Source organism: Miniopterus natalensis, chromosome 9, assembly GCF_054644295.1.
Source record: "Miniopterus natalensis isolate mMinNat1 chromosome 9, mMinNat1.hap1, whole genome shotgun sequence".
NCBI lineage: Eukaryota > Metazoa > Chordata > Mammalia > Chiroptera > Miniopteridae > Miniopterus > Miniopterus natalensis.
The window spans coordinates 20,678,110-20,702,124 of record NC_142089.1 but is presented as its reverse complement, the minus strand read 5'-3'; the positions used below and the strand labels follow the sequence as shown (position 1 = coordinate 20,702,124).

At 45.7% G+C, this 24,015-nt stretch overlaps 1 protein-coding gene across 5 annotated transcripts; it reads left to right on the top strand.

Annotated features, from left to right (window-relative positions):
• Positions 1-747: 747 nt before the first annotated feature.
• Positions 748-22,777, top strand: OSCP1 (organic solute carrier partner 1). 5 transcript variants are annotated; one of them, XR_015715019.1, is made up of 11 exons: positions 748-936; positions 10,035-10,189; positions 11,984-12,151; positions 12,681-12,761; positions 15,996-16,099; positions 16,565-16,693; positions 17,123-17,192; positions 18,707-18,846; positions 19,806-19,869; positions 20,068-21,019; positions 22,594-22,777. XR_015715019.1 is itself a non-coding variant. In XM_016218529.2 (10 exons), exons 1-10 carry the CDS (start codon positions 825-827, stop codon positions 20,182-20,184), a joined length of 1,140 nt encoding a protein of 379 aa, XP_016074015.2. In that variant the 5' UTR covers positions 748-824; the 3' UTR covers positions 20,185-21,790. The 5 variants fall into 5 exon arrangements, 3 of the variants coding, with proteins under 3 accessions (XP_016074015.2, XP_016074022.2, XP_016074007.2); XM_016218529.2 differs by lacking the exon at positions 22,594-22,777 and having other exon boundaries at positions 20,068-21,790; XM_016218536.2 differs by lacking the exons at positions 19,806-19,869; positions 22,594-22,777 and having other exon boundaries at positions 20,068-21,790.
• Positions 22,778-24,015: the final 1,238 nt, after the last annotated feature.

Genomic DNA, 24,015 nt, shown 5'->3' with positions numbered 1-24,015 from the left:
GTGAAGGATGGGTTCACTGCCCTCAAAGCAGGGGCATGGACGGGAGGCCAGCTGGGAGGAGGGAGCTTCAGAGCCCCCAGCACGCCCTCCAGGAGCAGACCGACAGGAACGAGCCTGGTTTGCTTCATGCAATATGAAGCCAAGTGGGGCTTCGCTCCAAGTAGCTTTTAGGGAGGAAATGCAAATAATTCAAGAACTTCTGACCCTTCCCCCATCTCAAAGAAAAGTTAGTAACCATTTTATAAGCGCTTTCATGGCACTTGGCATGGTCTCACTGATTCCCCAGCAACCCTGGGCGATGGGTGTCCTCTCCAATGTATGAGGAAGCAAGGCCTCTACGCGGCTGCGCAAAGCCCCAGCGCCAGGAAATGGAGTCAAGACTCAAACCCAGGTCCCTCTCCTCGGAGACTACTCTCGAGTTTCCCTTGGGTTTTCCCCGTTCTCGGGAACCTGCGCAGGCGGCCGGGCTGAGTGAGGGGTGGTCGCCTCTTCCTCTGCGCCAGCCCCTGCAGCCCACCACCCCTGCCCGGCCCTCGCCCTTCCACACGGCTTCAGAAAGTCAAAACCAGCGCTCCCGGCCCGGGGCCCACGGCCCGCGGCGACCCCGCCTCCGGCTCGGACCAATCCACCTCGTAGGTCTCGGGCACCCAGCCCAATAAGCGTCCTCCCCCGGGCGCCTCCTAACAAATGACCTGCTGATTGGCTCCTTGAGCCGTCTCCGCGTTGCCCTAGCAACCAGGTTACGAAGACGCGGTGGTTGGGCCTCCAGGTCTCTGGCTGCCCAGCCTCGGGTCTCTTCGCCTGCTCTGAGGGCTTTCAGCATCATGTCGATGCGGACGCTGCCGCTGCTCTTCTTGAACTTGGGCGGGGAGATGCTTTACATCCTGGACCAGCGGCTGCGGGCCCAGAACATCCCGGGAGACAAGGCCCGCAGAGGTGAGAGACGCCGGCCCCGCACCGCGCGCCCCCGGCCCCACAGCCCGCCCCTTACAGACTGATCGACACCCCCGCGCTGCCCCTTAGAGCCAGGGACCCGTCTCACAGCGTCCACAGCCGCACCCAGCCAGAGCCCCTCAGGAGTCGAATTCCCCAAAAGATCTTTTCACGGCAGAGGGATTTAATACCTTCATTGGATGTTATTCCACTACCTCACGCCCCCTCCCCAGTGTCCTCACGCACTCAAATCGGCGAGGTGATTCCCCTGTCTCTCTTGACAACCGTTCCCTCCCAAATGTAGGAGGCTCGGCCTCCCCCCGCCTGGCAGCATGCCCTTTGCTAGTCCAAGCACCCTCCTTCCCCCCATGGAACAGGTTCAGATTCTCCATTCTTCTGTGTAGTATCCTCCTTCATAAACTGGAAGCCAGTCTTACTCATTTCAGAAGCTATTTCTAGAAAGGTGAGGTCCTGAGATAACATAGATAAATAAGAATACATAAGGAAATTCTAATTCTTTTCCTTCGCAATTGTTGGAAGAGAATACAATTTTGGAAATAATTATGAGAGTTTCTAAAAGGCAAAATCTGTCTCCCATATACACCTCATCCCCAGAGAAATGAACACCCAGAACTCTCTGCCACCTTTTTCCTCTCCCTCTTTTCCTCCTTTCTCAACCAACAACTGCTTTCACCAGCCTTCCTGAGATTAAATATTATATTTCAAGGTTGAGGAAGAAAGGTTGATATAAAGGTAACTGACATGGCCACTGATTAAAATATTTATTCTCTCCAACAGTATCTGTATGCTCAATTGATGTTACCCATACATATTCAGATATTCACTATTGGGTCTGTGCGATTGAGTCCAAGTCCATTCATAAAGAGATAAAAAGCGCTCCCTATAGCACACCCCCTCCATTCATTCTGTACAGTGCTGCCAGTGAGCTTTCTAAAATGCAAATCTGTTCATACCCCCTGCCACTTAAAACCCTCTATCAGCTTTCCACTGCTGTCTGGATGGTGGCCAAGACATTTCAGGGCCCTTCCTCATCTGATTTCTGTCCACCTCTGCAGTCCCACCTTCCACCACTGCCTGCCTGCCTCCTACTTTGTATCTGCTTGTAGGTCTCCATTTAAAGCATGTTAATTTCTGTTTCCATGCTAGTAATCCCCATTCTAACCCCAAATCTCTCATTTCCATGCTAGTAACTCCCCTTTTGTCCTGCATTTTTCAGCTCAAAATTCCTGTCCTTTCCCACATGGGGAAAGGGCCTGCACATACTCCCATAGCACCCACACATGCCTCTCTACCTTATCACTGGCCATATTACCCTGTAATGGTCTGTTTATGTGTCTCCCCCATGATTGTCTTAGTCATTTTTGTACCCCAGCCCCTAGTATAATACCTAGATCAGAACAGGTTGGTGCTCAGTAAATGCTGAACTGATGATCTGAACTCACTGTTTTATGTAATGTTGCCGCTTCTTCCTCAAGAGGGTTCTGTTTTCCTTGCTGCCTATGTGTGTGATTTCATTTGGGCTAGTGGTATTAGTGAGTTGGCAGGTAGTTCTTGGATGGGTAGTCTGCATCTTGGAAGGCAGTGTAAAAGGGCATGCTCTCTGGAGTCATACAGATATGGGTCCCAATTCCAGCTTTGCCATTTAACCAGTTGTATATAACCTTAGAATGTAACTTCTATAATCCTGTTTCTTTTTCCATAAAATGGGAATAATAATACATATGGTATAGCAAAGTTGTAAGGATTGAATGAGATCATGTACGTATTTAACATATTTAGCACAACATGTAGCAGATACCTTCTTTCAAGAGGAGGTCTGGGCAAGACCTTATGAATACTAGGGGACTAGCTTCCTTTGTCTTCAGGAGCTGTAGTCCTTCAAGGTTTGCTAGATACAGCTTAAGGGAGTGTCAGCCATCTTTGGTAATTCACATTTACACACTCGTTACTTCTGCAGTTGGGATAAGTGTCAGACAACATGTGGGATGCTGGGTGGAGCATGATCCAGCCCTTCTTCCCATTCACTGGAGGTAGCGCTTTTGATCAGTCTGGTTCAGTAACTGATTCTAAAACTGGAGGACATATCTTCTTAATGACAACAACAACAAACATTTATTATATACTTACCATGAACCAAGGGCCTCCCTGAATATCTTAATCCCCACAACTATCCTATCATGTAGGTAATACTACTATCCCCATTTTACAGATGGGGAAACTAATTGGCCCAGGGTTACATAGATGGTAAGAGGTAGAGTAAAGGATTTGAACAAAGGTCATCGGGCTCTAAAACTCATACTCTTAAGCAGTGTGTCCTTAACCGCTGCACATACTTCCATACCTGGGGGTTACTGTACCAGAATCTTTGTGGGGGTTGGGAGGTGGGAAGGAGAGGGAGAGGTTTGAAAAAACAATCCAATATACCCACTGATTTTTTTCAGAAATGACAGAAAGTACCATAGTTGGCTGATGGCCTCTTGTAGAAGACAGAGTAAAAAAAAGCAGGGTTGGCAGTGCGGGATTCAAAGTTGAAAAACCAATCTGTGCCACCATTTGGAGTTGGTGTAGCTGCAGGAAGCAGGAGCTACTGTGACAAATGCCTGTGCACAGAGACCTATAAAACACCAGACACAGTAAACTAGTCTTCGTTGAAGCTTTGAATGGAAACCATATTTCTTCTAGATGTTTTCATTTTCTTATACAACTAATTGGTCTCCTGGAGGCCATCCTGCTCCCACAAGGCGAGTACAGATAGTGCAGTTTTCCCCACAGTGTGGCCTCTGGTTGAGCATTCAACAGAAAGGAAGTGCTCTCTCTATGGAGCAACTTCTGAGTGTTGCATGTTGAATGTTGTCCCACGTTTTAAGCAATAGTGAGAATAATAAAACCTGCTTTTGCCTCACTCCTGTCCTCTTAAAAATACTCATAAATAAGACCCTAATACATTTTGTTTGCATTCCTCACTTTGCAGAAGAGAAACTGGGGCATAAAGCCATTCATTGATTTTTTTCCCGTACGTGAAGATCACAGTGTAGTACTGAGCAACCAAATGGTGGTGAGGTTCTGTTGTTATTTTTCTAGTTCCAATTGAACAGGCAGCTCTGGATAGCCCTGGGCATGCCTCCCACTCAAAATGTAACTAAAGTGGGATTGTCACAAACAAGTCATCCGGAGAAATGATAGAAAAACAGGACGTCATTTATCTTCCCCTAGATCCTCCAGTGGAAAGGGGCCAGGAGCACACAGCACCGCAGAGACCTCTGCTGGAGCTGAGCCTCATTGCCTGGGGGAATGCCTTGTACCCCAGGCATGCATTTGCCAGCTCCATTTTGTCAGCAGCCCTTAGTCACTGTCCCTAGAGTAGGTGAGCCCCTTGCAGCACCACTTTTCCCAAACACACCTTCAAGAGGGTAGCAACTCCACCTTTCTGAATTCCCACAAGCCTATTAGGCAAGACAGCCTGTAAATAAATGCCACAACATTGTGCTACGGAGGCCAGTATCTGCTTTAAGAAGACCTGACTCTTGGTGCTGCTTCCCCAGTGTTTTCTCTCCAAAAGCCTATAACTCTTGTGGGAGAAAGACAGTGAATTTTCCCAGAGGAGTCTGACCTTACAATGGGAACCCTTTGCAGCCAGTTAGGGCTCAGCACTGGCTGTGCTTCCAGACTGGCCTCTTAGGACCTATTGGTATTGTGCACAAAGACACATACATGTTTTGATATAACTGCAGAAATCACCTTTGAAACAATCTAGTGGCAAATGTTTCCAAGGGGGACCATTAATTACAAAATGTTTTTAAAATGTGGGTGTGTATAGAACTCTGTTTATCTGGGAGTGGTTTTTCTAGATTGAAATCTCCCAAAAAAATAAAGAAAAAAATTATCTTTCATCCTTTATGGGTGGTGTCCAATGTCTTTCAGTAGAGAAAAGGGAACTAGAAGAGCAGCCAGCTAAGTGCGTGATATTTCATATTTCATCCCCACAACAACCTTGTGAGGTAGGTTCAATTATGATCCCCATTTTATAAATGAAGAAACAGAGGCTAAACAAGTTGCTTGAAAATTATATAGCTAGTAAATGGTAGAGCCGGCTCTCAACCCATAAAGGATATTAATTCTTACAGATTTCTCTAGTCAAGTACATTGTTCCTTATTTTGTTTCCCGCAACTGCTTTTGTTGTCAGGAGTTTCCTTTACCGTGGGCCCATCACCACTCCCCTCTTTTTTTTTTTTTTTTTTTTAAGTCCTTTTTTTGTTTTTGTTTTTTTTAAATATATCTTTATTGATTTCAGAGAGAGGAAAGGAGAGGGAGAGAGAGAGATAGAAACATCAATGATGAGAGAGTCATTGATCGGCCGCCTCCTGCACACCCCTGACTGGGGATGGAGCCCGCAACCCTGGCATGTGCCCTGACCGGGAATCAAACCCCGATCGCCTGGATCCTAGGTTGACACTCAACCGCTGAGCCACTCAACACCCGGCCAGGCATCACCCCCCCTCTTTTTACCTGGAAGTCACACATCTGTGTATAAAAAGTAAATCAGCCCAGCCCGGCGTGGCTCAGCGGTTGAGCGTCAACCTAGGATCCGGGAGGTCGAGGTTTGATTCCCGGTCAGGGCACATGCCCGGGTTGCAGGCTTCAGTTGATCAATGACTCTCTCATCATTGATGTTTCTATCTCCTCTCTCCCCCTCTCTTCCTCGCTCTGAAATCAATAAAGATATATATTAAAAAAAAAAAAAATCAGAAACAAATAGGCATTTTTTTCTTTTTAATTCACATTTCCAGTTTTCTCATTTGAGCAGTTCCATCTGTACTCTAGAAAGGGAAATCTTACATTACTAAAAAATCAGGTTATACAAAAAGAAACTCCCTTGTCTACCTGTCCCTGGTATTATTCTTTCTCGGGGAAGTTGGTGTATTTTGAATAACATATATTCTCACAGCATTAGAGAGGATGACTTCATGAGCTTTTCAAGACAAACCCCAGGGTAGCCAGCCATTCTGAGTTACCTCTCCTCCTAGGCCACTGTCTAAAAGATGGAGCCTCTCTAGGGCTTTTTTGGAACTTGTTTATCCGTCATCCTTTTAAAAGTTTCACATGGAAGGCAGAATATTCACATTAGACATTAAGGCAAACGTGAAAAATAAAGTTTCATAGACCAGATCACTGGAATTGCTAGTTTTAAAGCCTCCTTGAAAATGACGTTTTTGCTTCATGAATTGGTGTTTTCTTTTTATATGCTTCATGTAGATGAATGGACAGAGGTGGACAGAAAACGAGGTATGCTATCTCTGGGCTGCATGTGTTCAGTCTGCATCCACAGGCTCACTCAGTCCTTTATCAATGGGGCTTAAACGGGGACCACTCTAAATATTTTAAAGTAAAAAAATAGGCATGAGTTTCTCTTTAGCCAAGACATTGGTTATCTATTTGAATCTGTTACGTAAATACAGCATGTAAGATGAAAACCAGGCAAACTTAGGCACAAGAACCACATTGGGCCTGAGGTACCTTTTTCTCTCTTCATCAATTCTAGGCTTTGTGGGGACAACTGGGGCAGTAGCTAGAGCTCTGGGTAGGCTCTCCTGTTGTATAGTCCTTAAAGCAATTCTGTGATAGTATCATGTAACCAAAGAATTGTGGTTCAACATGAGTGACATCCTTGAACCCTTCTCCTGAGCACACAGAGCAGCCGAGGAAAATGGAAGCATGTGGCTGCATGACTGCCAGGACTGCGGGCAGAGGCATGATACGCATGCAGTGTGGCCCTGTCGTGCCAGATCTCCAGCTTCCCCTGGACCTACCACTAGCAGCAAACCTGAAAAAGCCGCCAGGTCCTCAGAGCAAAACCTTAGCCTTTCTCATCTCTAAGCGTCACGAGTGCCTCTCATCATTTGACATTTGGGTGCAGTTTATGCATGTCATCAGCCATCGTCCTCAGTGTTTTAAATGCTCTCGCCACACCAAGTATGCTGAGAAGATAACATATAATATTTAAGAGCACACACAGTAGAATCAAACAGCCCCATTCTAATTTCAGCTCCACCACTAGCTGTGTGACCTTGGACTTTAAACTCTCTAAGACTCTGTTTTCCTCCTGGAGAGAATAAAGATAATAATTCAGAGTTGTCTTGGGGGGTTAAATGAGGTAATGCATGGAAGGTTCTGAGCCCAGCTCCTGGAACATAGTAGGACTTGAAACATCCAGAAGTAGTAGCTTCTCTCTTTTACCCTGTGTTCCAAATTGCATGTTCCCATAAACAATTAAATTTACCACAGAGGTTTAGTAAATACTCAGTTGCTTTCATCAAGAGAATTACTTCATCAGGCCAGGCTCAGAGAAAAGCCCAATTGGAGTGCTTGATATGCTTTTATTATAGTTCACAACCATCTTTGGCCACTCACTGTGAGCAGTTTTGACCCACCTCCTGATGTGTGGCAGAATTCCAGGAGAGAAGTGTGGATTTTGAGGGCCTTGTATACATAGTTGAATCACTGGAGTTTATATTTAAGCATTCAAAAATAATGAGCAGACACTAGCTTCATAATCTGAGCTCAGAATGTACCTATGAAAAGTCACTTTGCTCCCTGGCCTTAGTCTCTTCCTGATGAAACCTGGTTCCTAGTATGTTCCTGCCTCGTGAACTTATGCAAAGCTCATGTGAGTGCTCAGCACTAACGCTGAGATAGACTGACAGGTGTCTGAACCTGTTTCTCGGGTTTCACGTCAATATGACCTGGCTGCTTCTCCAGGCTAAGGACATCTCCTTCCTCTTTGCGCCCTGGTGTTCATCAGTGTCTGGTGCGTAGCAGGCCCGCCTCAACCAAGTGTGAGGTGAAGCGTGGAGAGATGGAGGCATGTTCATCTGTGCCCCCATGTTCTTTCCAAAGAATTATATGAGAGGTGGGAACCTGGGTACTGGGGCCCAACCATAGAACTGCCATTTTCTCCCTGGGGGCATTTGTGGTCACTGCTCTGCCCACAGGGACAGGGCCTGCTGTGCTCTCTTTGTAACCAGGAGACTTTCCAGGGCCTTCTGTGCCATGGTGGTATGTCGCTTACTCACTTCCCAGAGGGAAAGTCTCGTTTTTACTTTGCCAGAGTGGCTAACAATCTCCTTGCGACTTTCTTTCTTTTAGAACCGATTTCTTTGGACCCAAGCTATTTTCTGAGACTCCCCTAAGGACTGAAAGACCCGAGTTTTCTCTCTGGCACTCCTCCCCAGCCTACATAAATCTGTGGAAAATTCTCTCCTTCAAGGCCTTATGTGTGACTTTTCAGTTTTACCCATTTCCTTATAAATTCTGCATTTCATATAGGCTGCAGTAAGGAAAATGTTAGAAAGCCCAGCTTACCTCAGGTCCTTGCTTGTCTAGGTCGAAGGCAGAAGGCGAGCCTGGAAGAGCTGTGTCTCTAAGCTGTCCCTTGGGGATGTTAGTGTGCATTATGGGCAAGCTGTGATGGGTTGAAATTGTCAGATGTGAGGGACAGCCTGTGTTGGTAATGGACTTGGTTCTTCCTCACTGATAGGAAGGAGTCCAGAATAAAATCTAAAGGTCGAATGTGAGTTCAAGTGTAAGGAGTGATGTTAGCTCTTTCTGTCAAGTGAGGGGGGGTCCCTTCCCCATTCTCCCTTCCCCCGTCTCTGTAGCCCTTCCATTTAAGATTTAAATATATATAGAAGTGTACACCTGAAACCTACATAATTTTATTAAGTAATATCACTCCAATAAATTCAAAAATAAAAAATAAAGATTTAAATACAACCAGCCCTGAGCTCCCTCTGCTTACCCCCCAAAAAATGCTCTTTGAAATGCTTTAAAATGCTGACCTGAGCCTTCAGGGTACTTCTAACAATTACTTAAAGGTAGAGAGTGCCAGAAATCATGGCCTCAATGCTCTACCTTGCCTTCACTCTCTAAGATATATGGCCACAGCCAATACCTGGTGTGTCCTTTATATGGCAAAAGAAAGAGGCGTTTGTATCTTTCAGTAATAATCACTCATGATTAATAACTGATTCTGTGTAATTATTTTAAGTAACCAATTTTCTTTCAAATTTAAATACTATAAATGTATATTCTCAGCATCCATATACTCTTGCTGTTAGGCAAGAATATATATGGTTTAATTAAGAACAATCTGGCCCAGCCGGGCGTGGCTCAGCAGTTGAGCGTGAATCTATGATCCAGGCGATCGGGGTTCGATTCCCAGTCAGGGCACATGCCCAGGTTGCGGGCTCGATCCCCAGTCAGGGGCCTGCAGGAGGCAGCCAATCAATGACTCTCTCATCATTGATGTTTCGATCTCTCTCTCCCTCTCCTTTCCTCTTTCTGAAATCAATAAAGATATATTTTTTTAAAAAAAGAAGAATCTGTGTTCAACCATACTTGTTTCTGTTTCTTGTACCAGAGGGTTTTTCTAGCCCTCAACTAGTGATATTTGAGTAGCAAAAAAATATCTGAGTGAATGAAGAACTAGAATTATAGACACTTTGGTTTGCACACATCTTAGGACCTTTTATTCTCACTAAATAAAAGTTTTCCATTTGAACAACAGTATGAGACATAGCACTACTATGTAATATCAGTATTATATGTCAGATGTAAAAATCAAGGCATTCTAAAACAGTGCTAATCTGAAGTACACGTCTTGTAGAAACATTAGAAATGTTTTCATCTCTAACCCGTGAGTAAACTTGTCGATTTAAGTAAAAATGTTATAGATTTGCTAAACAAACAACAAAAGAGTGATGCTATTTCTCATGTTAAGGAAGAAATCTAATCTAAAATGTTATAGGAATATTTTTTTAAAGAAAGAAGAAACATTTCCCCTATCATCAAGTGAGATAAGTATGTAAAAATGGTTTGTAGCCTCTGAAGCACAACACATTTGTACATTGTCACATTTACATTTACTCTCAGATGGCCCCAGGGAGCAGAGCTCACCAAGCGCATCAGCATCCCCACTCTGCATAGGCCTGGCTCCTCCATCCCATTTGTGCACAGAGATCGTTTCCCGAGTAGAGCTTCCTCCAGTAGCCTTGCTTACCTGTATTCTCTCTTGTTTCTACAGTTCTTCATGACATCATCTTAACCATGTTCAATAAAAACTTTGTAGAGGAACTGTTCAAACCCCAAGAGCTCTACTCCAAGAAGGCCCTCAGGACCATCTATGACCGCCTGGCTCATGCCTCCATTATGAGACTGAACCAGGCCAGCATGGATAAGGTGAGCAGACCATTGCCTCTATCCCCTTGATTGCATTTCTTGCATCTTTTGTAGATGATTGTAGACTGGAATCAAATGAGATGACATATGCAGTGCTCTCTTGCAAAAAAGATGGCCTTGTAAATATTAGTTGTTGAGTTTCAGAGTTGGAAAGGACCTCAGAAGTCACCCTCACCAATCCCTCTATTATTTATGTCATTCACCTGCCCAAAGAGAGTGCTGGTCTTCATGCCCATATTTATGAACACCTTAACCCAACCCTAAAAACTTTAATTTTGCTTCATTCTTGACAAATACCGGCTCTAACAACCAGGCATTTTTTTAAAGGAAATTCAAAACTGCTCAGTATTTACTTATAACATGAACATATCTATCTCTGGGGGAAACAAGTTATTAGGGCACTCTGATTTTTTTTTTAAGTTAAGCCAATACATTTTTTAATATGTTTTTATTGATTTGAGGCGGGGATAGAGAAACATCGATTGGCTGCCTCCTGCACACACTCCGACTGGGGATCAAGCCCACAACCCAGGCATGTGCCCTGACCAGGAATCAAACCAGAAACCTTTTGGTGCATGGGAGGACTCTCCAACCAACTGAGCCACCCAGCCAGGGCAAAAACCCTTTATTCTTTAATGTCTTTTCCACAGCTAGTTTTGTATATCTTTTTGCCATTTTTAAATTAAGCATAATTCACATAACGCTGTTTTATAGTGTACAGTTCAGCGGTTTTTAGTATACTCATAATGTATAACCATCACCACTATCTATAATTAGAGACTATTCCCATCAGTCAATAGTAATGTCCTTTGTTTCATTTCTGATTTTAGTAATTTTAGTTTTCTCTCATTTTTTTGGTCAGTCTAAGTAAATAATTATTCATTGTCTAGCTAAAGGTTTGTTGATCTTTTCAAAGAACCAACTTTTGGTTTCATTGATTTTTATCTGCTGCTTTTCAATGCTTCGTTTCATTGATTTCTGCTCCACCCTTTTTTTTTCCTTCTCCTTGGTTGGACCTTCTTCTTCTAGTTTCTTAAGGTGAAAGGTTAGGTATCAATTAGAGAAATGTAGGCATCTAACTGCTGTAAATTTCCCTCTTAGCACTTCTTTAGCTGCATTTGAGACTATTTTTTACGGATGAGAAAACTCAAGCTCAGAGAGGTGAGAAGACTTGGCCAGGCAACGGAGGGCTTGATTCTGGGATATTGCTCTCCAACTCCAGCACCCGATCCAGGGCCCCACAGCTGCCAATATTGTTTCAAACATGTTTCATCTGCAATAAGCTGACCAGAAATCCTGGTTTGTCCAGGTATAATCCTGTTGTCCTGGCTTACTTATTAATATCACGCCCCTTTTACTCTCAAAAATATCTGGTTTACCCAGCTGGTGTGTCTCAGTTGGTTGAGCATCGGCCCATGCACCAAGAAGTCCCCGGTTCAATTCCCGGTCAGGGCACATGCCCAGGTTTCATGCTCGATCCCCAGTAGGGGGTGTGCAGGAGGCAGCCAATCAATGATTCTCTCATTGATGTTTCTCTCTCTCCCCCTCTCCCTTCCTCTCTTTGAAATCAATAAAGATATATTTTTTAAAAAACATTTTTTTTAAGTATCTTGGTTTGAGGGATAGCTGATATGGTCACCTGAGCCATATGATGTACTGGTTTGAGGGATAGCTGATATGATCACCAGCCATATGAGTACTGGTTTTCAGTAAATGCTTGACTGCTTCGTTGTGTGTAGGTCCTGACATCTGCTCTTATGATCCCATTTATTTTGTCCGTGTATGGGTTGGCAGCTCTATGACCTGATGACGATGGCTTTGAAATATCAAGTACTGCTGTGTCCCCGTCCCAAGGATGTGTTGCTAGTCACTTTCAACCATTTAGATGCCATCAAGGGATTCATCCAAGACAACCCAGCCCTCCTGCATTTAGTGGATGAGACTTTCCGGCAGCTGATTGAAGTAAGACTCCTTCAGTTTCTGGCCTCTCAGCCCCAATACTCGCTCTCATTCCTCTGTAAAGAACAGGAAGAGTCTGTGACAGAGAGAACAGAACGAGGAATGGCAAAGCCTGCCACTGTCCCAGAAAACCCCACAGACCTCCAAGTATCCATTTCAGTAATACAAGAGGCATTATCATCTCAGGACGTCTTAACTGTTGCCTTCAAAACTGGGAAAGTGATGATACAGAGCCTAGCTATTTTCTCCTAAGTTTTCGGAAAGGGGGTTGGTGGTGGATGTCCTGCTACATCTTGGGGAACAGCCTCTCTCTGGGTCTGTGGAGTAGAGAAGTGGTGTGCCCCTGCTCGGTGTGGCATAATGGGGTTTGTGAGGCATAATGGCTCTCCTGCTGCCCTTCCTGCCCCCGCAGCTGAGTCCTCGAGGGCCTTGCTTATGGTCCCATCCCTGAGCACCCGCCTACCCCTACTTCTCTGCATATCTCATCTCACTTCTGAAAGTGAGCTGCTTCTCGCCCCTTTGCCTCTGGCAGACATACCGGGGTCTCTCTGCGGGGGAGTTCCAGCTGATCCGGCAGACGCTCCTCACCTTCTTCCAGGACCTGCACATCCGGGTGAGTGAATGGGCGGCCCCAGGAGCACCCTGCCACTGCTGCCCTAGGGAAACAGGGTGCCAAGCAGACAAGGACTGAGGCTCCCCAGTTAGTGGTGTCCTCAGTGTTTGGCTCCATGATGAACAACTTTCTGATAACAAATCCCAGCAGTTTTTAAATGGACCAAGGAAGACTGATACTGCTACTCCTTCCCAGTTACCTTATATGTTTCTTTAGAACATGGTTTCTTCCCTTCTCCAGAGGAAATGGGTTCTCAAGGCCACCAGCCTGGTCTCAGTTGCAAAGCCTTTTTCCAGACCTGTAGTCTTGTTGACCTCTCCAGCATCTGATGCTGTTAGGAGGCAGCCCTCCTGCTCCATGAAGCTCTCGCCTTTCCTGGACTTGCATGGCGTCATACCATCCTGACCTTCCCTTACCTCATCCATCTCTGTGCCTCTCCCTCCTTCCTCTCCCTCTTGCTGTCTCCAAACCTTCTCCTTCTGCCTCTACCCACCCCCTGCTCTTTAGAAATCGCTTCCCTCCCACCTTTCCAGCTCTTTCACCTGGCACTCCTGAGTCTAACCTCTACCCTACCCTGCCTCAGCCCTGCCATCTAGACCGACATCTCCACCTGAAACTCTCCTCGAGGATGCCCACCAATGCCTGCAATTTAATGTCTGTACCCAAACTCATCTCCAAAATTCACGTCCTGCCTCAGCTTCCTGATTTCTTTTGAGGGCAACATCATTCCTTCATTCACTTGGCTCAGAACCAGAGTGTCGCCTGTGATTCCCCTTCTCTGACCTTCATCTAACGGCTTCTAAGGCCCCTAGAGTCCGCCTTTTCAGTGTCCACGCCCTCTTTCCATCCCTGTCGCCACCAGCCCAACTCAGGCCCTTGTACTCCTTGTTGGCTGCTGCCTCCCCGTCCTGTCTGCTCCATACAATCCTACACCCTAACCTGTAAAATTATATTTCTGAACTTCTGAATTTGGGGACCTGTCTCTCTTGGACAGGACTTTGTTCCTCTCCGTGATTTAACATGCTGATGTGGGAAAGATGGATGATATGGCAGAATGAGCCCAGGCTCTGGAGTTCAACAACTCATGTTTGAGGCAGCACAGATCCATGACCTCAGGCAGATTGCTTCTCCTGAGCCTGAGTGTCTTCAACATGATGATAATAACCATTTAGAGTTTGTTAGGAGGACTCACTGATGCAGTGTATGTAATATAATGTGTTTGCCAATATATGTATAGTACAGGGTGCTTCTGAAGGATGGACAAGAAACTGGTCAGGGGGTTGCCCAGGGCGTGGGAAACTGCCTGGAGGACAGGAGCATGAGAGAGGCTTAGGTTCCGTTGTACACCCTTTGAACCCTTTGAATTTCACACATATGCATGTGTAATATATCCACAAAATAAAATTTAAAAAAAAGAAGAACAACTAGAATATGTCTAGCCCCTGATTGTTATTTCCCTTCCATGGACTTGAGAAGAGAAATAGATTTCAACTCTGAGGCCAGTTTTATTTTTAATCCTAATGAAAAATTCTATTTGCTGTGGATGGAGCAATAAAACATCAATATAAATTAAGATCTCTAATAGTCACTGATTTTAAAATATGAAAGCACAAATAAGATTAAGTTTTGCATTGCTTTAAAATATTGAAAATTTTACATCATGTTATCAAGGCTGCACATTTGGACGCTATTTTATAAATTGTAGTAACATAAGAAGCCATAATGATTTCTCAAGTCTGACAAGATAAAATTCACTATAATGAAAACACACTCCTAATAATAAGTCTGTAACAAAATCATTAAAATATATTAAACAGTAAAATATATTAAGCTTTAATTGCTAAATGGGAAAGCAATGAAACATCAGAATATTCATCAAGAGAAATAGGATTCCCACCTCTTGGCAGGATTCAGCCACTGATCTGCATGCAGCATCTGGCTGGTTTTCCAAGTCTGGTCTCTAATGGTATTTCTGCTCAGCTGCAATTTGTGATTGCCTATGCAGATTTTCTCTGTTTTCAACACAGTCTTGATTGTTTTTAGCTTTGATTTGCTAGCAAATCCAACTAACTAAATAAAGAAAACACAGCTCTAATCTAACATTTCCTTGCCCATTGTTTAATCAGAACTCCTCATCTGATATCCAAAGCGTTCTGCAATATCACGGACACCTGAAGTGCTATAATGTGCTCAAGGCCCTGCCCTGCTCTCCGGGCCTGGACAAAGAGACTGCCCAAAGACCAATTCCATTTGGAATCCTGAACAGCTACTTACAACCTTCTCCATTTCCAACCCCTTTCAGCCCTCCAGAACTCCTCCAGAGTTGCCTCCTAAAGGGTAGGCCCCTCAGGCCAGGTCACCCTCTCCCGCACTCTCATTCCTGTTCACACATCCTTCTATCATGCACTTTCCTCATGTTCTCTCCATTGTTTCAGTTGTTGGAAAACATTGTTCCACCTTTGCCTCTATGGACTATTCCTTATACCTCCACTCCACTATCCACTCCACTAGGAAATATTTCATGCCTGGAAAACCAGTCTAACAAATATTTCCAACAAAACTGATTAACTGCTACCATATGCATGGGATTTAGTCTGACCAAGATCTCAATGCAAACCCGGGAGCAGATATAAGCATATATGGTGTTTTCAGTCACATATAAAGCCTTCAAACAATTGCCACTGGATTTGCCAACTCCAGCCCCTGCTCACCAGTCCAGCACATGGCTAAGAGCTCGTGCTCCAGAATCAGAAACACAAGGGCCAGTTTGAATCTTCTGCCTCTATGAGCTGCCTGACCTTGAGGAAGTGTCTTAACCTCTGAGCTGCCGATTCCTCATCTGTAAAATGGAATAATGAGATTCTTGCAGCTCAAGCCTCACAGCTACATGGAACCAAGGGCTGGGTGTGGAATTTGGAGTCAGCCTTGGTTTTGAATCTCAACTTTGTCTCTTATCATTGTTTCTGGGCAAGTCACTTCACTTTCCAACCCTCAACTTTCTCATCTTTAAAACAGGGGTAATATACCCCACCTAGAAGATTTGCTGTGAGGCTCCAAAGAGGTTCTGTTTATAAAAACACTATAACTCTGCAGGTGTTAGCTACGGTGAGTTTTCCTCTTACTGTTATAACTCACTAGGTAACATTCCCAACCCATTACATACTTTCCATTCTCACAGTGCTTATGTCTGTGAAAATATACCAAGAAAAATGACATGAGTGTATTTTTTTCCAGGTGTCCATATTTCTAAAGGACAAAGTTCAGAATTCTAATGGTCGCTTTGTGTTGCCAGTGTCTGGGCCTGTTCCCTGGGGAACTGAAGTTCCCGGACTCATCAGGTGAATTGTCAACAGTAATTGTCAGACCAGTGTCTGGGGTCCGGGAAACCAGTATGTGGGCCACCGCACAGAATGCAGCTCAGTGGGCACTTCCTCTCCTCAGTAAAGCACAGCAGCTAGGAGGTCAGGTTCTAATCCCAGCTCTGCCCCTTGGCAGATACTTGGGGCAAACCACCCAGTTCTCCAGCATTCATTTCCTCGTCTATTTAATGGGCTCGTCATTTGTCTTCTCACACCTGAGGATGGGACCTGACCTTGAGATAATAATGCTCTCAAGTGCTTACATAGCACCTGGCACATAACATGCACTCAATAAACATTATTGTATCATTATTACCACAACCAGAACATTCATCTTGAAAGAGTACATGAATTCCTTTTTGTCCCGTAGTACAAAGAATAAAGACACCTCCAGGACTAGCCAAGCTTGGAGAACATTCCATCATGTCATACTTTGTATTGCAGAATGTTCAACAACAAAGGCAAAGAAGTGAGGACAGTGGAATTCCAGCACGGCGGAAACTACATCCCTGCACCAAAGGAAGGTTCTTTCGAAGTTTATGGAGACCGTGTTCTGAAACTGGGAACTAATATGTAAGCAAATTCTCCCTCCCTGAATGAATTCAAGTCCAAGGGAGGTCACTTCACTTAGAAAACCAGCTTGACGTCTGCCATGAAAATCCTGCTGGCAATTGGAGTGATTTCCCTCAGACACTGTGCATGCAGCCCTGCCTAAGATTCCCAGACATACGGTAACCCAACACGTTTAAAAGATAAGTAATTTTAAGCGGCCCTGGACATTCAGAAAGGCGAGGCAATTCCACACAGCTTCCCCGTGTTTTCCTTTGGGAAGGAGTGAAACTTGAGCAGTTGACAAACACTTAGTTGTATTCTGTATTCCCAGCACCTTTCTGGATGTTTTTAAACATCTCAAAATAAAAGCCATGAGCTATATTTAGGGGTTAGAAGGAAGTCAGTGTAAAGGGCTGGACAGCATTTTCACAGTTTTCTGTTGACAACCAGGTACAGTGTGAACCGGCCTGTGGAAACCCACACATCTGGGGCATCGAAGAACTTAGCTTCACAGACACAGGTGAGCCTCTGCCTCCCGCATGTACCTTCTGAGCTTATTTGTAGATACAAAAGTCTGGACGGGGAGAAGGGTGGGGCCTCTAGATTTCAAAGCGAGCCAACATTTCCCTCATTGTTTGCAATCTCCTCAATTTGGCCTTATAAGTACACAGGTTTTTAATTGTAGTTTCCCATGGAGACCTCCAGTGATCTGGCTAATTAGGTAATTTTAGACTTGGCTCAGTCACCATAACTAAGTGGGAACCACACACCAGGAATTAGCACTATACCAGTGCCATTAGGTCCGTGGTTGCTGACTCCAGCACCTGTGTGTATCTCGATCATTAAAATATCCCTTTTCGGTGCTTCCCTATATAGTGATAGCTAAGTTCAAAATGGAGTTTCAGGTTCTCTGAATTCCATCTTTACAAATTTTCACTGAACTAGCCACCAACTAGCTACAGGACAACTCATGGAATATTCAGTTTTTCAGCAAACATTCGTTGAACTACTTCTGTGGGCTGGGTACCCAGGGACACAAAGCTGGCTCAGATGTGGCCTAATCCTGCAGGGGCGCAGAGTGCCCTGGAAAGACAGCCATAGAAGCGGGAAGCTAACACGGCAGAGGCAGAGCTCCTGGGTATTCTGAAGGAAATGCTGTGCAGAGCATGTGTTCTGTCCTGTGGGCAGGGGCAGGGGAGAGTGATCAGGAAGGCTGCTCAGAGGAGGTGACATTCAACAGACCAGAAGGGGAAGTAGGCACGCAGACAGAGGTGAAAGTTTGAGCAAAGGCGCCGAGGGGCAGGAGAGCATAGTGTTTGGGGGAAGCAGGGAGGCAGCATCTCTCCCACGTGACTAGATCCCGGCCTAACTGAGGCTAGTGGCCAGGATTCAACTCTACAGGGACACTGGGGCTTAAACAATTTGGATTTTGTCCTTGAGGCAGGAGGCAGAGGGGTTTATTTCAAGCAAGGGGGAAGCGAGATGAGAACTATATTTTAGATAACTCTGGCCGCACAGTGACAGAAGAGGCAGAGCGGGGGAAGCCTGGGCGAGAGCCATGGTCAAGGGGAGAAGGTTGGAATGGGCGAGACAGTGAGGAGAGGGAATGGACTTAGGGTGCGATCGCACAGTCACCACCTGAGGGCAGTGTGGTAGCATCTATGGAGCCAGTGCCCTTGGACCTGGAGCCCTGGTTTGAGGGAATCGGGCTGACTGAAGAGGAAGCAGCGTTCTTCTCCTTCAAGGAGGAAGGTAGTTTGAGGACAGTGGGGACTCCTGGGGCCTTCCACTCATCCTGAGAGTGTGAAAATCTCTGTTTTGCTGCCCTGCTAGAGTCCCTCTGCTTCTGACGCAGATTGTTTCTCTGTTGATTAAGCCTTTTTTCTGTGCTTTATTTGGACCCAGTTCTTCCCAAAAATAATTTGAACAGTTATTGTTTTGCCTTGTTTTATAATACCACCCTGGGTCCCTCGATCTCAGTGGGAAACATGATCACTTTCATGTGGCTGAAAATCATGACATTTTTTTCTGCAGCAAAGCATTGCTCCAAACCCTCTTGCTAAAGAAGAGCTGAATTTCTTGGCCAAGCTGATGGGAGGAATGGAGATTAAGAAATCCAGTGGCCCTGAGCCAGGATTCCGGTTGAATCTCTTTACCACCGATGAAGAGGAGGAGTATGTTTTAAATCTGTTTCTTTAAAAACATATATTAAAATCCTAAGTGTGCTAAACCAAAAAAGTGACCATTATAAACCAATGACACACAAATACAGATGTAAAGACCAGAAATGACATACCAGCAAATAATCCAATAACCTGGTTAAAGAAGAACCCCCATTGTTAAATAGCCTGAACTTTCTGGATTCATTCAAAAAATAGTTCCAGTGTTTAAGTTAGCACAGCACAGCTGGACAAGAAGTATTAGAAGTGAAGATAATAAAATTAAGAGAAGTCTGTTAAAAAACAAGAGGAGGGAGGCCAAAGGGTGATATCTTTGAGATTAGACCGCCTTCCCCCAAACCAATAGCAGTAGTAATTCACTGAGATTTATACAGTGCTTTACAGTTTACAGAGCACTTTTGCATTCATTATCTCATGTGATTGCCCTCACAACCACATATTTGGGGTGGGAGGTGCCTTCTAATTCCCTATCCATTGATATAATTCCTTTTGTACACTACTGTGTGGCAGGTACTATGGGAAGTGCTAGGGACACAGACGTGGAGCATATGACCTAGAGCCTGTCCTCAGGAGCTCCCACGTAGAAGGAGAACGAACATGTCCATAAGCTGTTTCAGTGCCGTGTCATACATGCGCTAACGGAGGACACGGTGATTACTTGCACCGGCAGATTGAGAGAGTTGGCATCTGAGCTGGGTCTAGGAGTTTGCCAAGCAGAGGAAGGGGAAGAACATTCTTGGCAGAGTTTAGTATGTGCAAAGGCACAGAGATATAAAAGAACATGACCTGCTGGGGGGCGGGGGGCATTGGTTGGGCATAGGGGTACAAAGTTGAAAGGAAACGGCAGAGGATGAGGCAGAAAAAAATAGGTTGCCAAATTATCAAGTGCCAGTTTGCCACGCTGGCAGGGAGGAAACTCTAACCCTTGACCCATTTCTCTATGTCTCATGCAGACAAGCAACACTAACCAGGCCAGAGGAGTTAGCCCATGAAGTTGTCAACATACAAGCTACTCAGGTGTGTGCAGGGGATCCCACGAGTCAGTTCTTATTCCCCTCCTCATCTGTAATAACTTTGACCTTCAAAGGCCCTACCTTCTCCTCTCCGATCAGTATGAATATAGTCCCTATTCGGACACACAGGTGAGGAGCTGAAATGCATCACAGTGGTGGGATGAAAATCACATACCAACTGCATGTCTCATTTCTCTGCCAGGACCAGCAAAGGAACCAAGAGCTGGCTCGGATCATGGGGGAGTTTGAGGTCACCGCCCCGCCAAGGTGGAGCACCAGCAAGGGGGATGATTTGCTGGCTATGATGGACGAGTTATAGCTGTGCTGACCAGGCACACCCCTCCCGCCACGAGAGAGGCTGCCTGATGAGGACCCCGGGGGATGCCCCAGGGAGCAAAAGGATGCTGCTAGTTTTCTACTGAGTGAAGCCATTACCTCTTATTCCTGTTTATGTTGGAATGAACTGCACCAGTCTCCCTCAGGGAGCACACTCTCTGGAAGACACACACATACACATATATTTAGCAAAATGTATTCGAGCTTCTAAATTGGACCTTTCCCATTTTCCTTCTGGTTTTGTGACATCCATCCAAATCATCCTGAGCCACAGGATCAGCCTCGAAGTATAGGTAAGGGGCACTCCCATTGACAAAACTCTTGATGACAACTTTCCTGTGGGGACCTACAGATCACAGATGCCTGAGAATTGCCACCAAACTTCAGGGATCTCTGGGATAGATTCTGCCTTGTGATTTTGAAATAAGTGGAAAAGGCAGTTGCCTCAGGCAGTAGGGGCCCACTTTAGACAGCCCCCCTCTCCCTGGCACCCTGAGAACTGTAACCTCAGAGGCAGAGGAAGCGAAGCCATGTGACGGGAACACTCAGCTGGGCCCCACACAGAGCACATGGGCATCTGGAGTTCTCTGCACATCTCCATCCATATGTGGTATGTGCTTCCCCCATGTGGAGATATGTACCAAGGAAATAGTTTGCTTTTCAGCATGATATGTGCTCCTCATGCCGAGAGTCTTCCTCAGCCTTAGTGTTCTTGCCTCTAAAGACACCCAGCCCCATTCACCAGGACACCAGTCTCCTCTGCTTCTCCACCAGTGGCCAAGCAAAGACTGAAGTTGGATACATGGGAGGAGCACGTGGTGAGTCATTTTTCCTTCCCTGTACCAGATGAGCTACTTCCCTGGGCACGATGCCAAGTCTAATTGGGATCCATGTAAAATATCAGACCGGGGCTGCTTTCATTGTTTCAGGAAGGCCTGGGACTGAGTAACTGGCGGGCTCAGGGCCAACCAACGTCCAGAGGTCAGGGCCCATTCAGTCCTGTGGAAGGAGAAAAACTGAGCTGCGTTGGTCATTGCCTGAGACTGGACCAACCACGGGGAACACTCGGGCCCCTCGGACCCTAGCAAGACTGGAGGCACAGCTCTGGAATGTGAGAGCCAGGGAAGCTGTCCCTTAGCTTGCCAAGGCATAGCGTTTGGTTACAGAAAGGCAAATCACCAAATAAATTTAATTTGCTTCCTGCCCATGAAAGTTACACTTCCTTGCCTACAAAGACACCCCAAAAGGTGCTTTGGGGAGGAGAGGCAAATCTTGCTGTAAAATGCCTATTACAGGGTTGCAAAGTGCCTTCTGTTTTAGTCTCTTTCAAGCAATCTGTCCACCACTTGGGGTGGCCTGACTAGGTGACATGAAAGGGAAGGTTCTATCCCGTTTTGGGTCTGGCTCCACCATGCTGCCACAAACCTGAATTTCACTGTCTGCTCGGAGCATGTCCCAGGACCTTGGAGGTTGGCCACACACTGCCGAGAAGCAGCAGCCTCCTCCCTCCACCTACTCCAGAGCGATGCCGAGGATTTCAAATGTACCTGTCCTCTCGGTAAATAAACAAGATACAGATCTCTGGTAAAGCTGCCTGTGATGAGGCAATCTGAGTTTCATGTCTAGAGACTTGCACAAATATTGAGATAAACAAGTTGGTTTGCATGGTGGTTCAGAGCATCCAGAGAAAGCAGGGGAGTTGGGAGGAGGTGAAGAAAGAAGATAGGATCACTCTGGCAAGTGTGCGGACTGGACACCAGCAACACACCAGTGTTCGTCTAAAACCAGGCCGCAGGCCACAAGGGTGTCGCTCACAGTGCCCAGTGCGCTGCAACGGGAGGCATGCCCTGGTCAGAGGCAGGACCCTGAGTTCTGGCCGCATTCCTGCCCCAGATTCACCATGTGTCCTAGGCAGTTACCCTCCCTGAGCCTCAGTTCCCTCATGGTTAAGAATGAGACCTAGTTCCCTGGCTCCAGCCGGCTTACCCACATAAGCTGCTGAGTTTACAGTTTCCTAGGCCCCACCCCAGGTGGGACCTGGGAATTGGCATTTTTACGCATGCCATCCCCCAACTCCATGCTTCGGGTGTTTGTCTGCTCTCTCTCAGCTCTCCTGGGATTTATCTCTTCGCAAAAGTTTCAAGCTGTCCCACTGCTGTTCTTATCAGTGTTGGAAAGCCCTACAGATTACATAGGACAAAGCTCTAGAAAAGCCTTTGGAATGAAAGTTCTTTAGTTGCCCCCAGAAGAAAGATGTAATAAAAATTGAGACTGAAGAGGGGAGAAAAAAGGGGGGAATTGTGTTTAGCACTCAGTTCTAAGAGGCAAGTCATCCCATGTGGCCCATATTGGTATCTAACAATTTGTAAAGTAAACTCACTTTTTGCCTTAGATCTAGATCCTGGTCGGCAAGAAACAAACCTCAGCAGGGACACCAGATCCTGGACACCCCCACGTCTGACCAGGATCAGGTTCCCTCACCCACTTCATCTGCTTTATCACTCTGGTTTGCATCCAGTAGAGACCAACTCAAGCCACAGGAAACCACAGAAAGAGAAATGCAAATTTTACAAAATATATATATCACAATAGCTAATCATAAAGACCCAAATTAAAATTTTTAAACGAATACTACCTTTACCTACCCTAACTCCCTTTAAATAATGCCCTGGATAACTCTTCAGCTGCTAACTTCCTGGACAAGCTGATCATAGAGTTCACAAGGAGTAGGCCAGGAAACCCCTTCACAGCTGAATCTTCCCTACACAGTTTCATGATCTGGTGAGAAGTAAATTCTTGAATCATAACTCACCCATTTTCAAATGAGAATGTCAAGGTGCATTCCAAGGGCCATTGGAAATTATTGTGGATTATTTGATTACCTTACACACCTTCACTCACACACACACACACACACACACACACACACACTACATTCTTTTTGTTTCTGGCTAGTGGTGCCTCTGCTGACAAAAATAACATTACCTTTCTATATTCCCAAACTACATGAAACCCCAATTGCATTAGCCTCATGAGGCCGCACCACTGGCACAGCCCCAGAAGAGCTGGGGGCAGAACCCAGGGCTCCCAAATCCTGGATGTGCATATTTGCCTCAGATCACTCCACCCTCCCTTTTCTTCATAAAACTCCCTAACTCCTTTTTGAAATGCTGGGCCAACGCTGTTTCAGGTTTTCCTTCCAGGGGAAGTCATGGTGTCTGCCAAGAATGTTTGACTTAGGTGTCCTAGACATCCCAAAGGCCACTCGGCTCATTTATAATTGAAAAGATAATAGTTTTGTATGCTGTCCCTCATCTCTCTGCCTCAGTGTATACTCTTCCCCCCTCTGTCGCACCCAGCCTTCTTTCTGCACCTCAGATATTTATCCCAGTGGTTGCTGAGGCTCTCCTCTCCAAACCACTCCCCCACACCTTCAACCTGTGCTTCTCCAGGGGCTTTTCCTCTCCATCTTCATTCACCTGGCTGTTCAGTGTCCCTCTCCATTCACTCACCAGCACTCCAGGCTTCCTTGCTGCCTCACTCACCCTCCCCCTACACCCTAGAGCTCCTATCACTACACACACCCCAATTCTCATGTCTCCAGGCCCCAACTTTACTAGATCTGAGGCCTTTTCTCCCACTCTTCTTGGCTTTTTGAAGGCCCTTGGCCCTGCCAAACACCCTGTCTTCCTAAAACTCTCACCCTTCGGCTTTGGTGGCTCTACTCATACTACTTTCTGACTACACTTCCCCTCCTATCCTCAGTGGCTTCTGATTGGGGGCCACCCTGTATGAGACAGACATAGACGCAGCT

Coding starts and splice junctions, on each gene's coding strand:
- OSCP1 (XM_016218521.2), top strand. CDS start 825: ATGTCGATGCGGACGCTGCCGCTGCTCTTCTTGAACTTGGGCGGGGAG. Junction 10,190..11,983: donor ACCAGGCCAGCATGGATAAG/GTGAGCAGACCA, acceptor ATGGGTTGGCAG/CTCTATGACCTGATGACGAT. Junction 18,847..19,805: donor ACCACCGATGAAGAGGAGGA/GTATGTTTTAAA, acceptor TGTCTCATGCAG/ACAAGCAACACTAACCAGGC.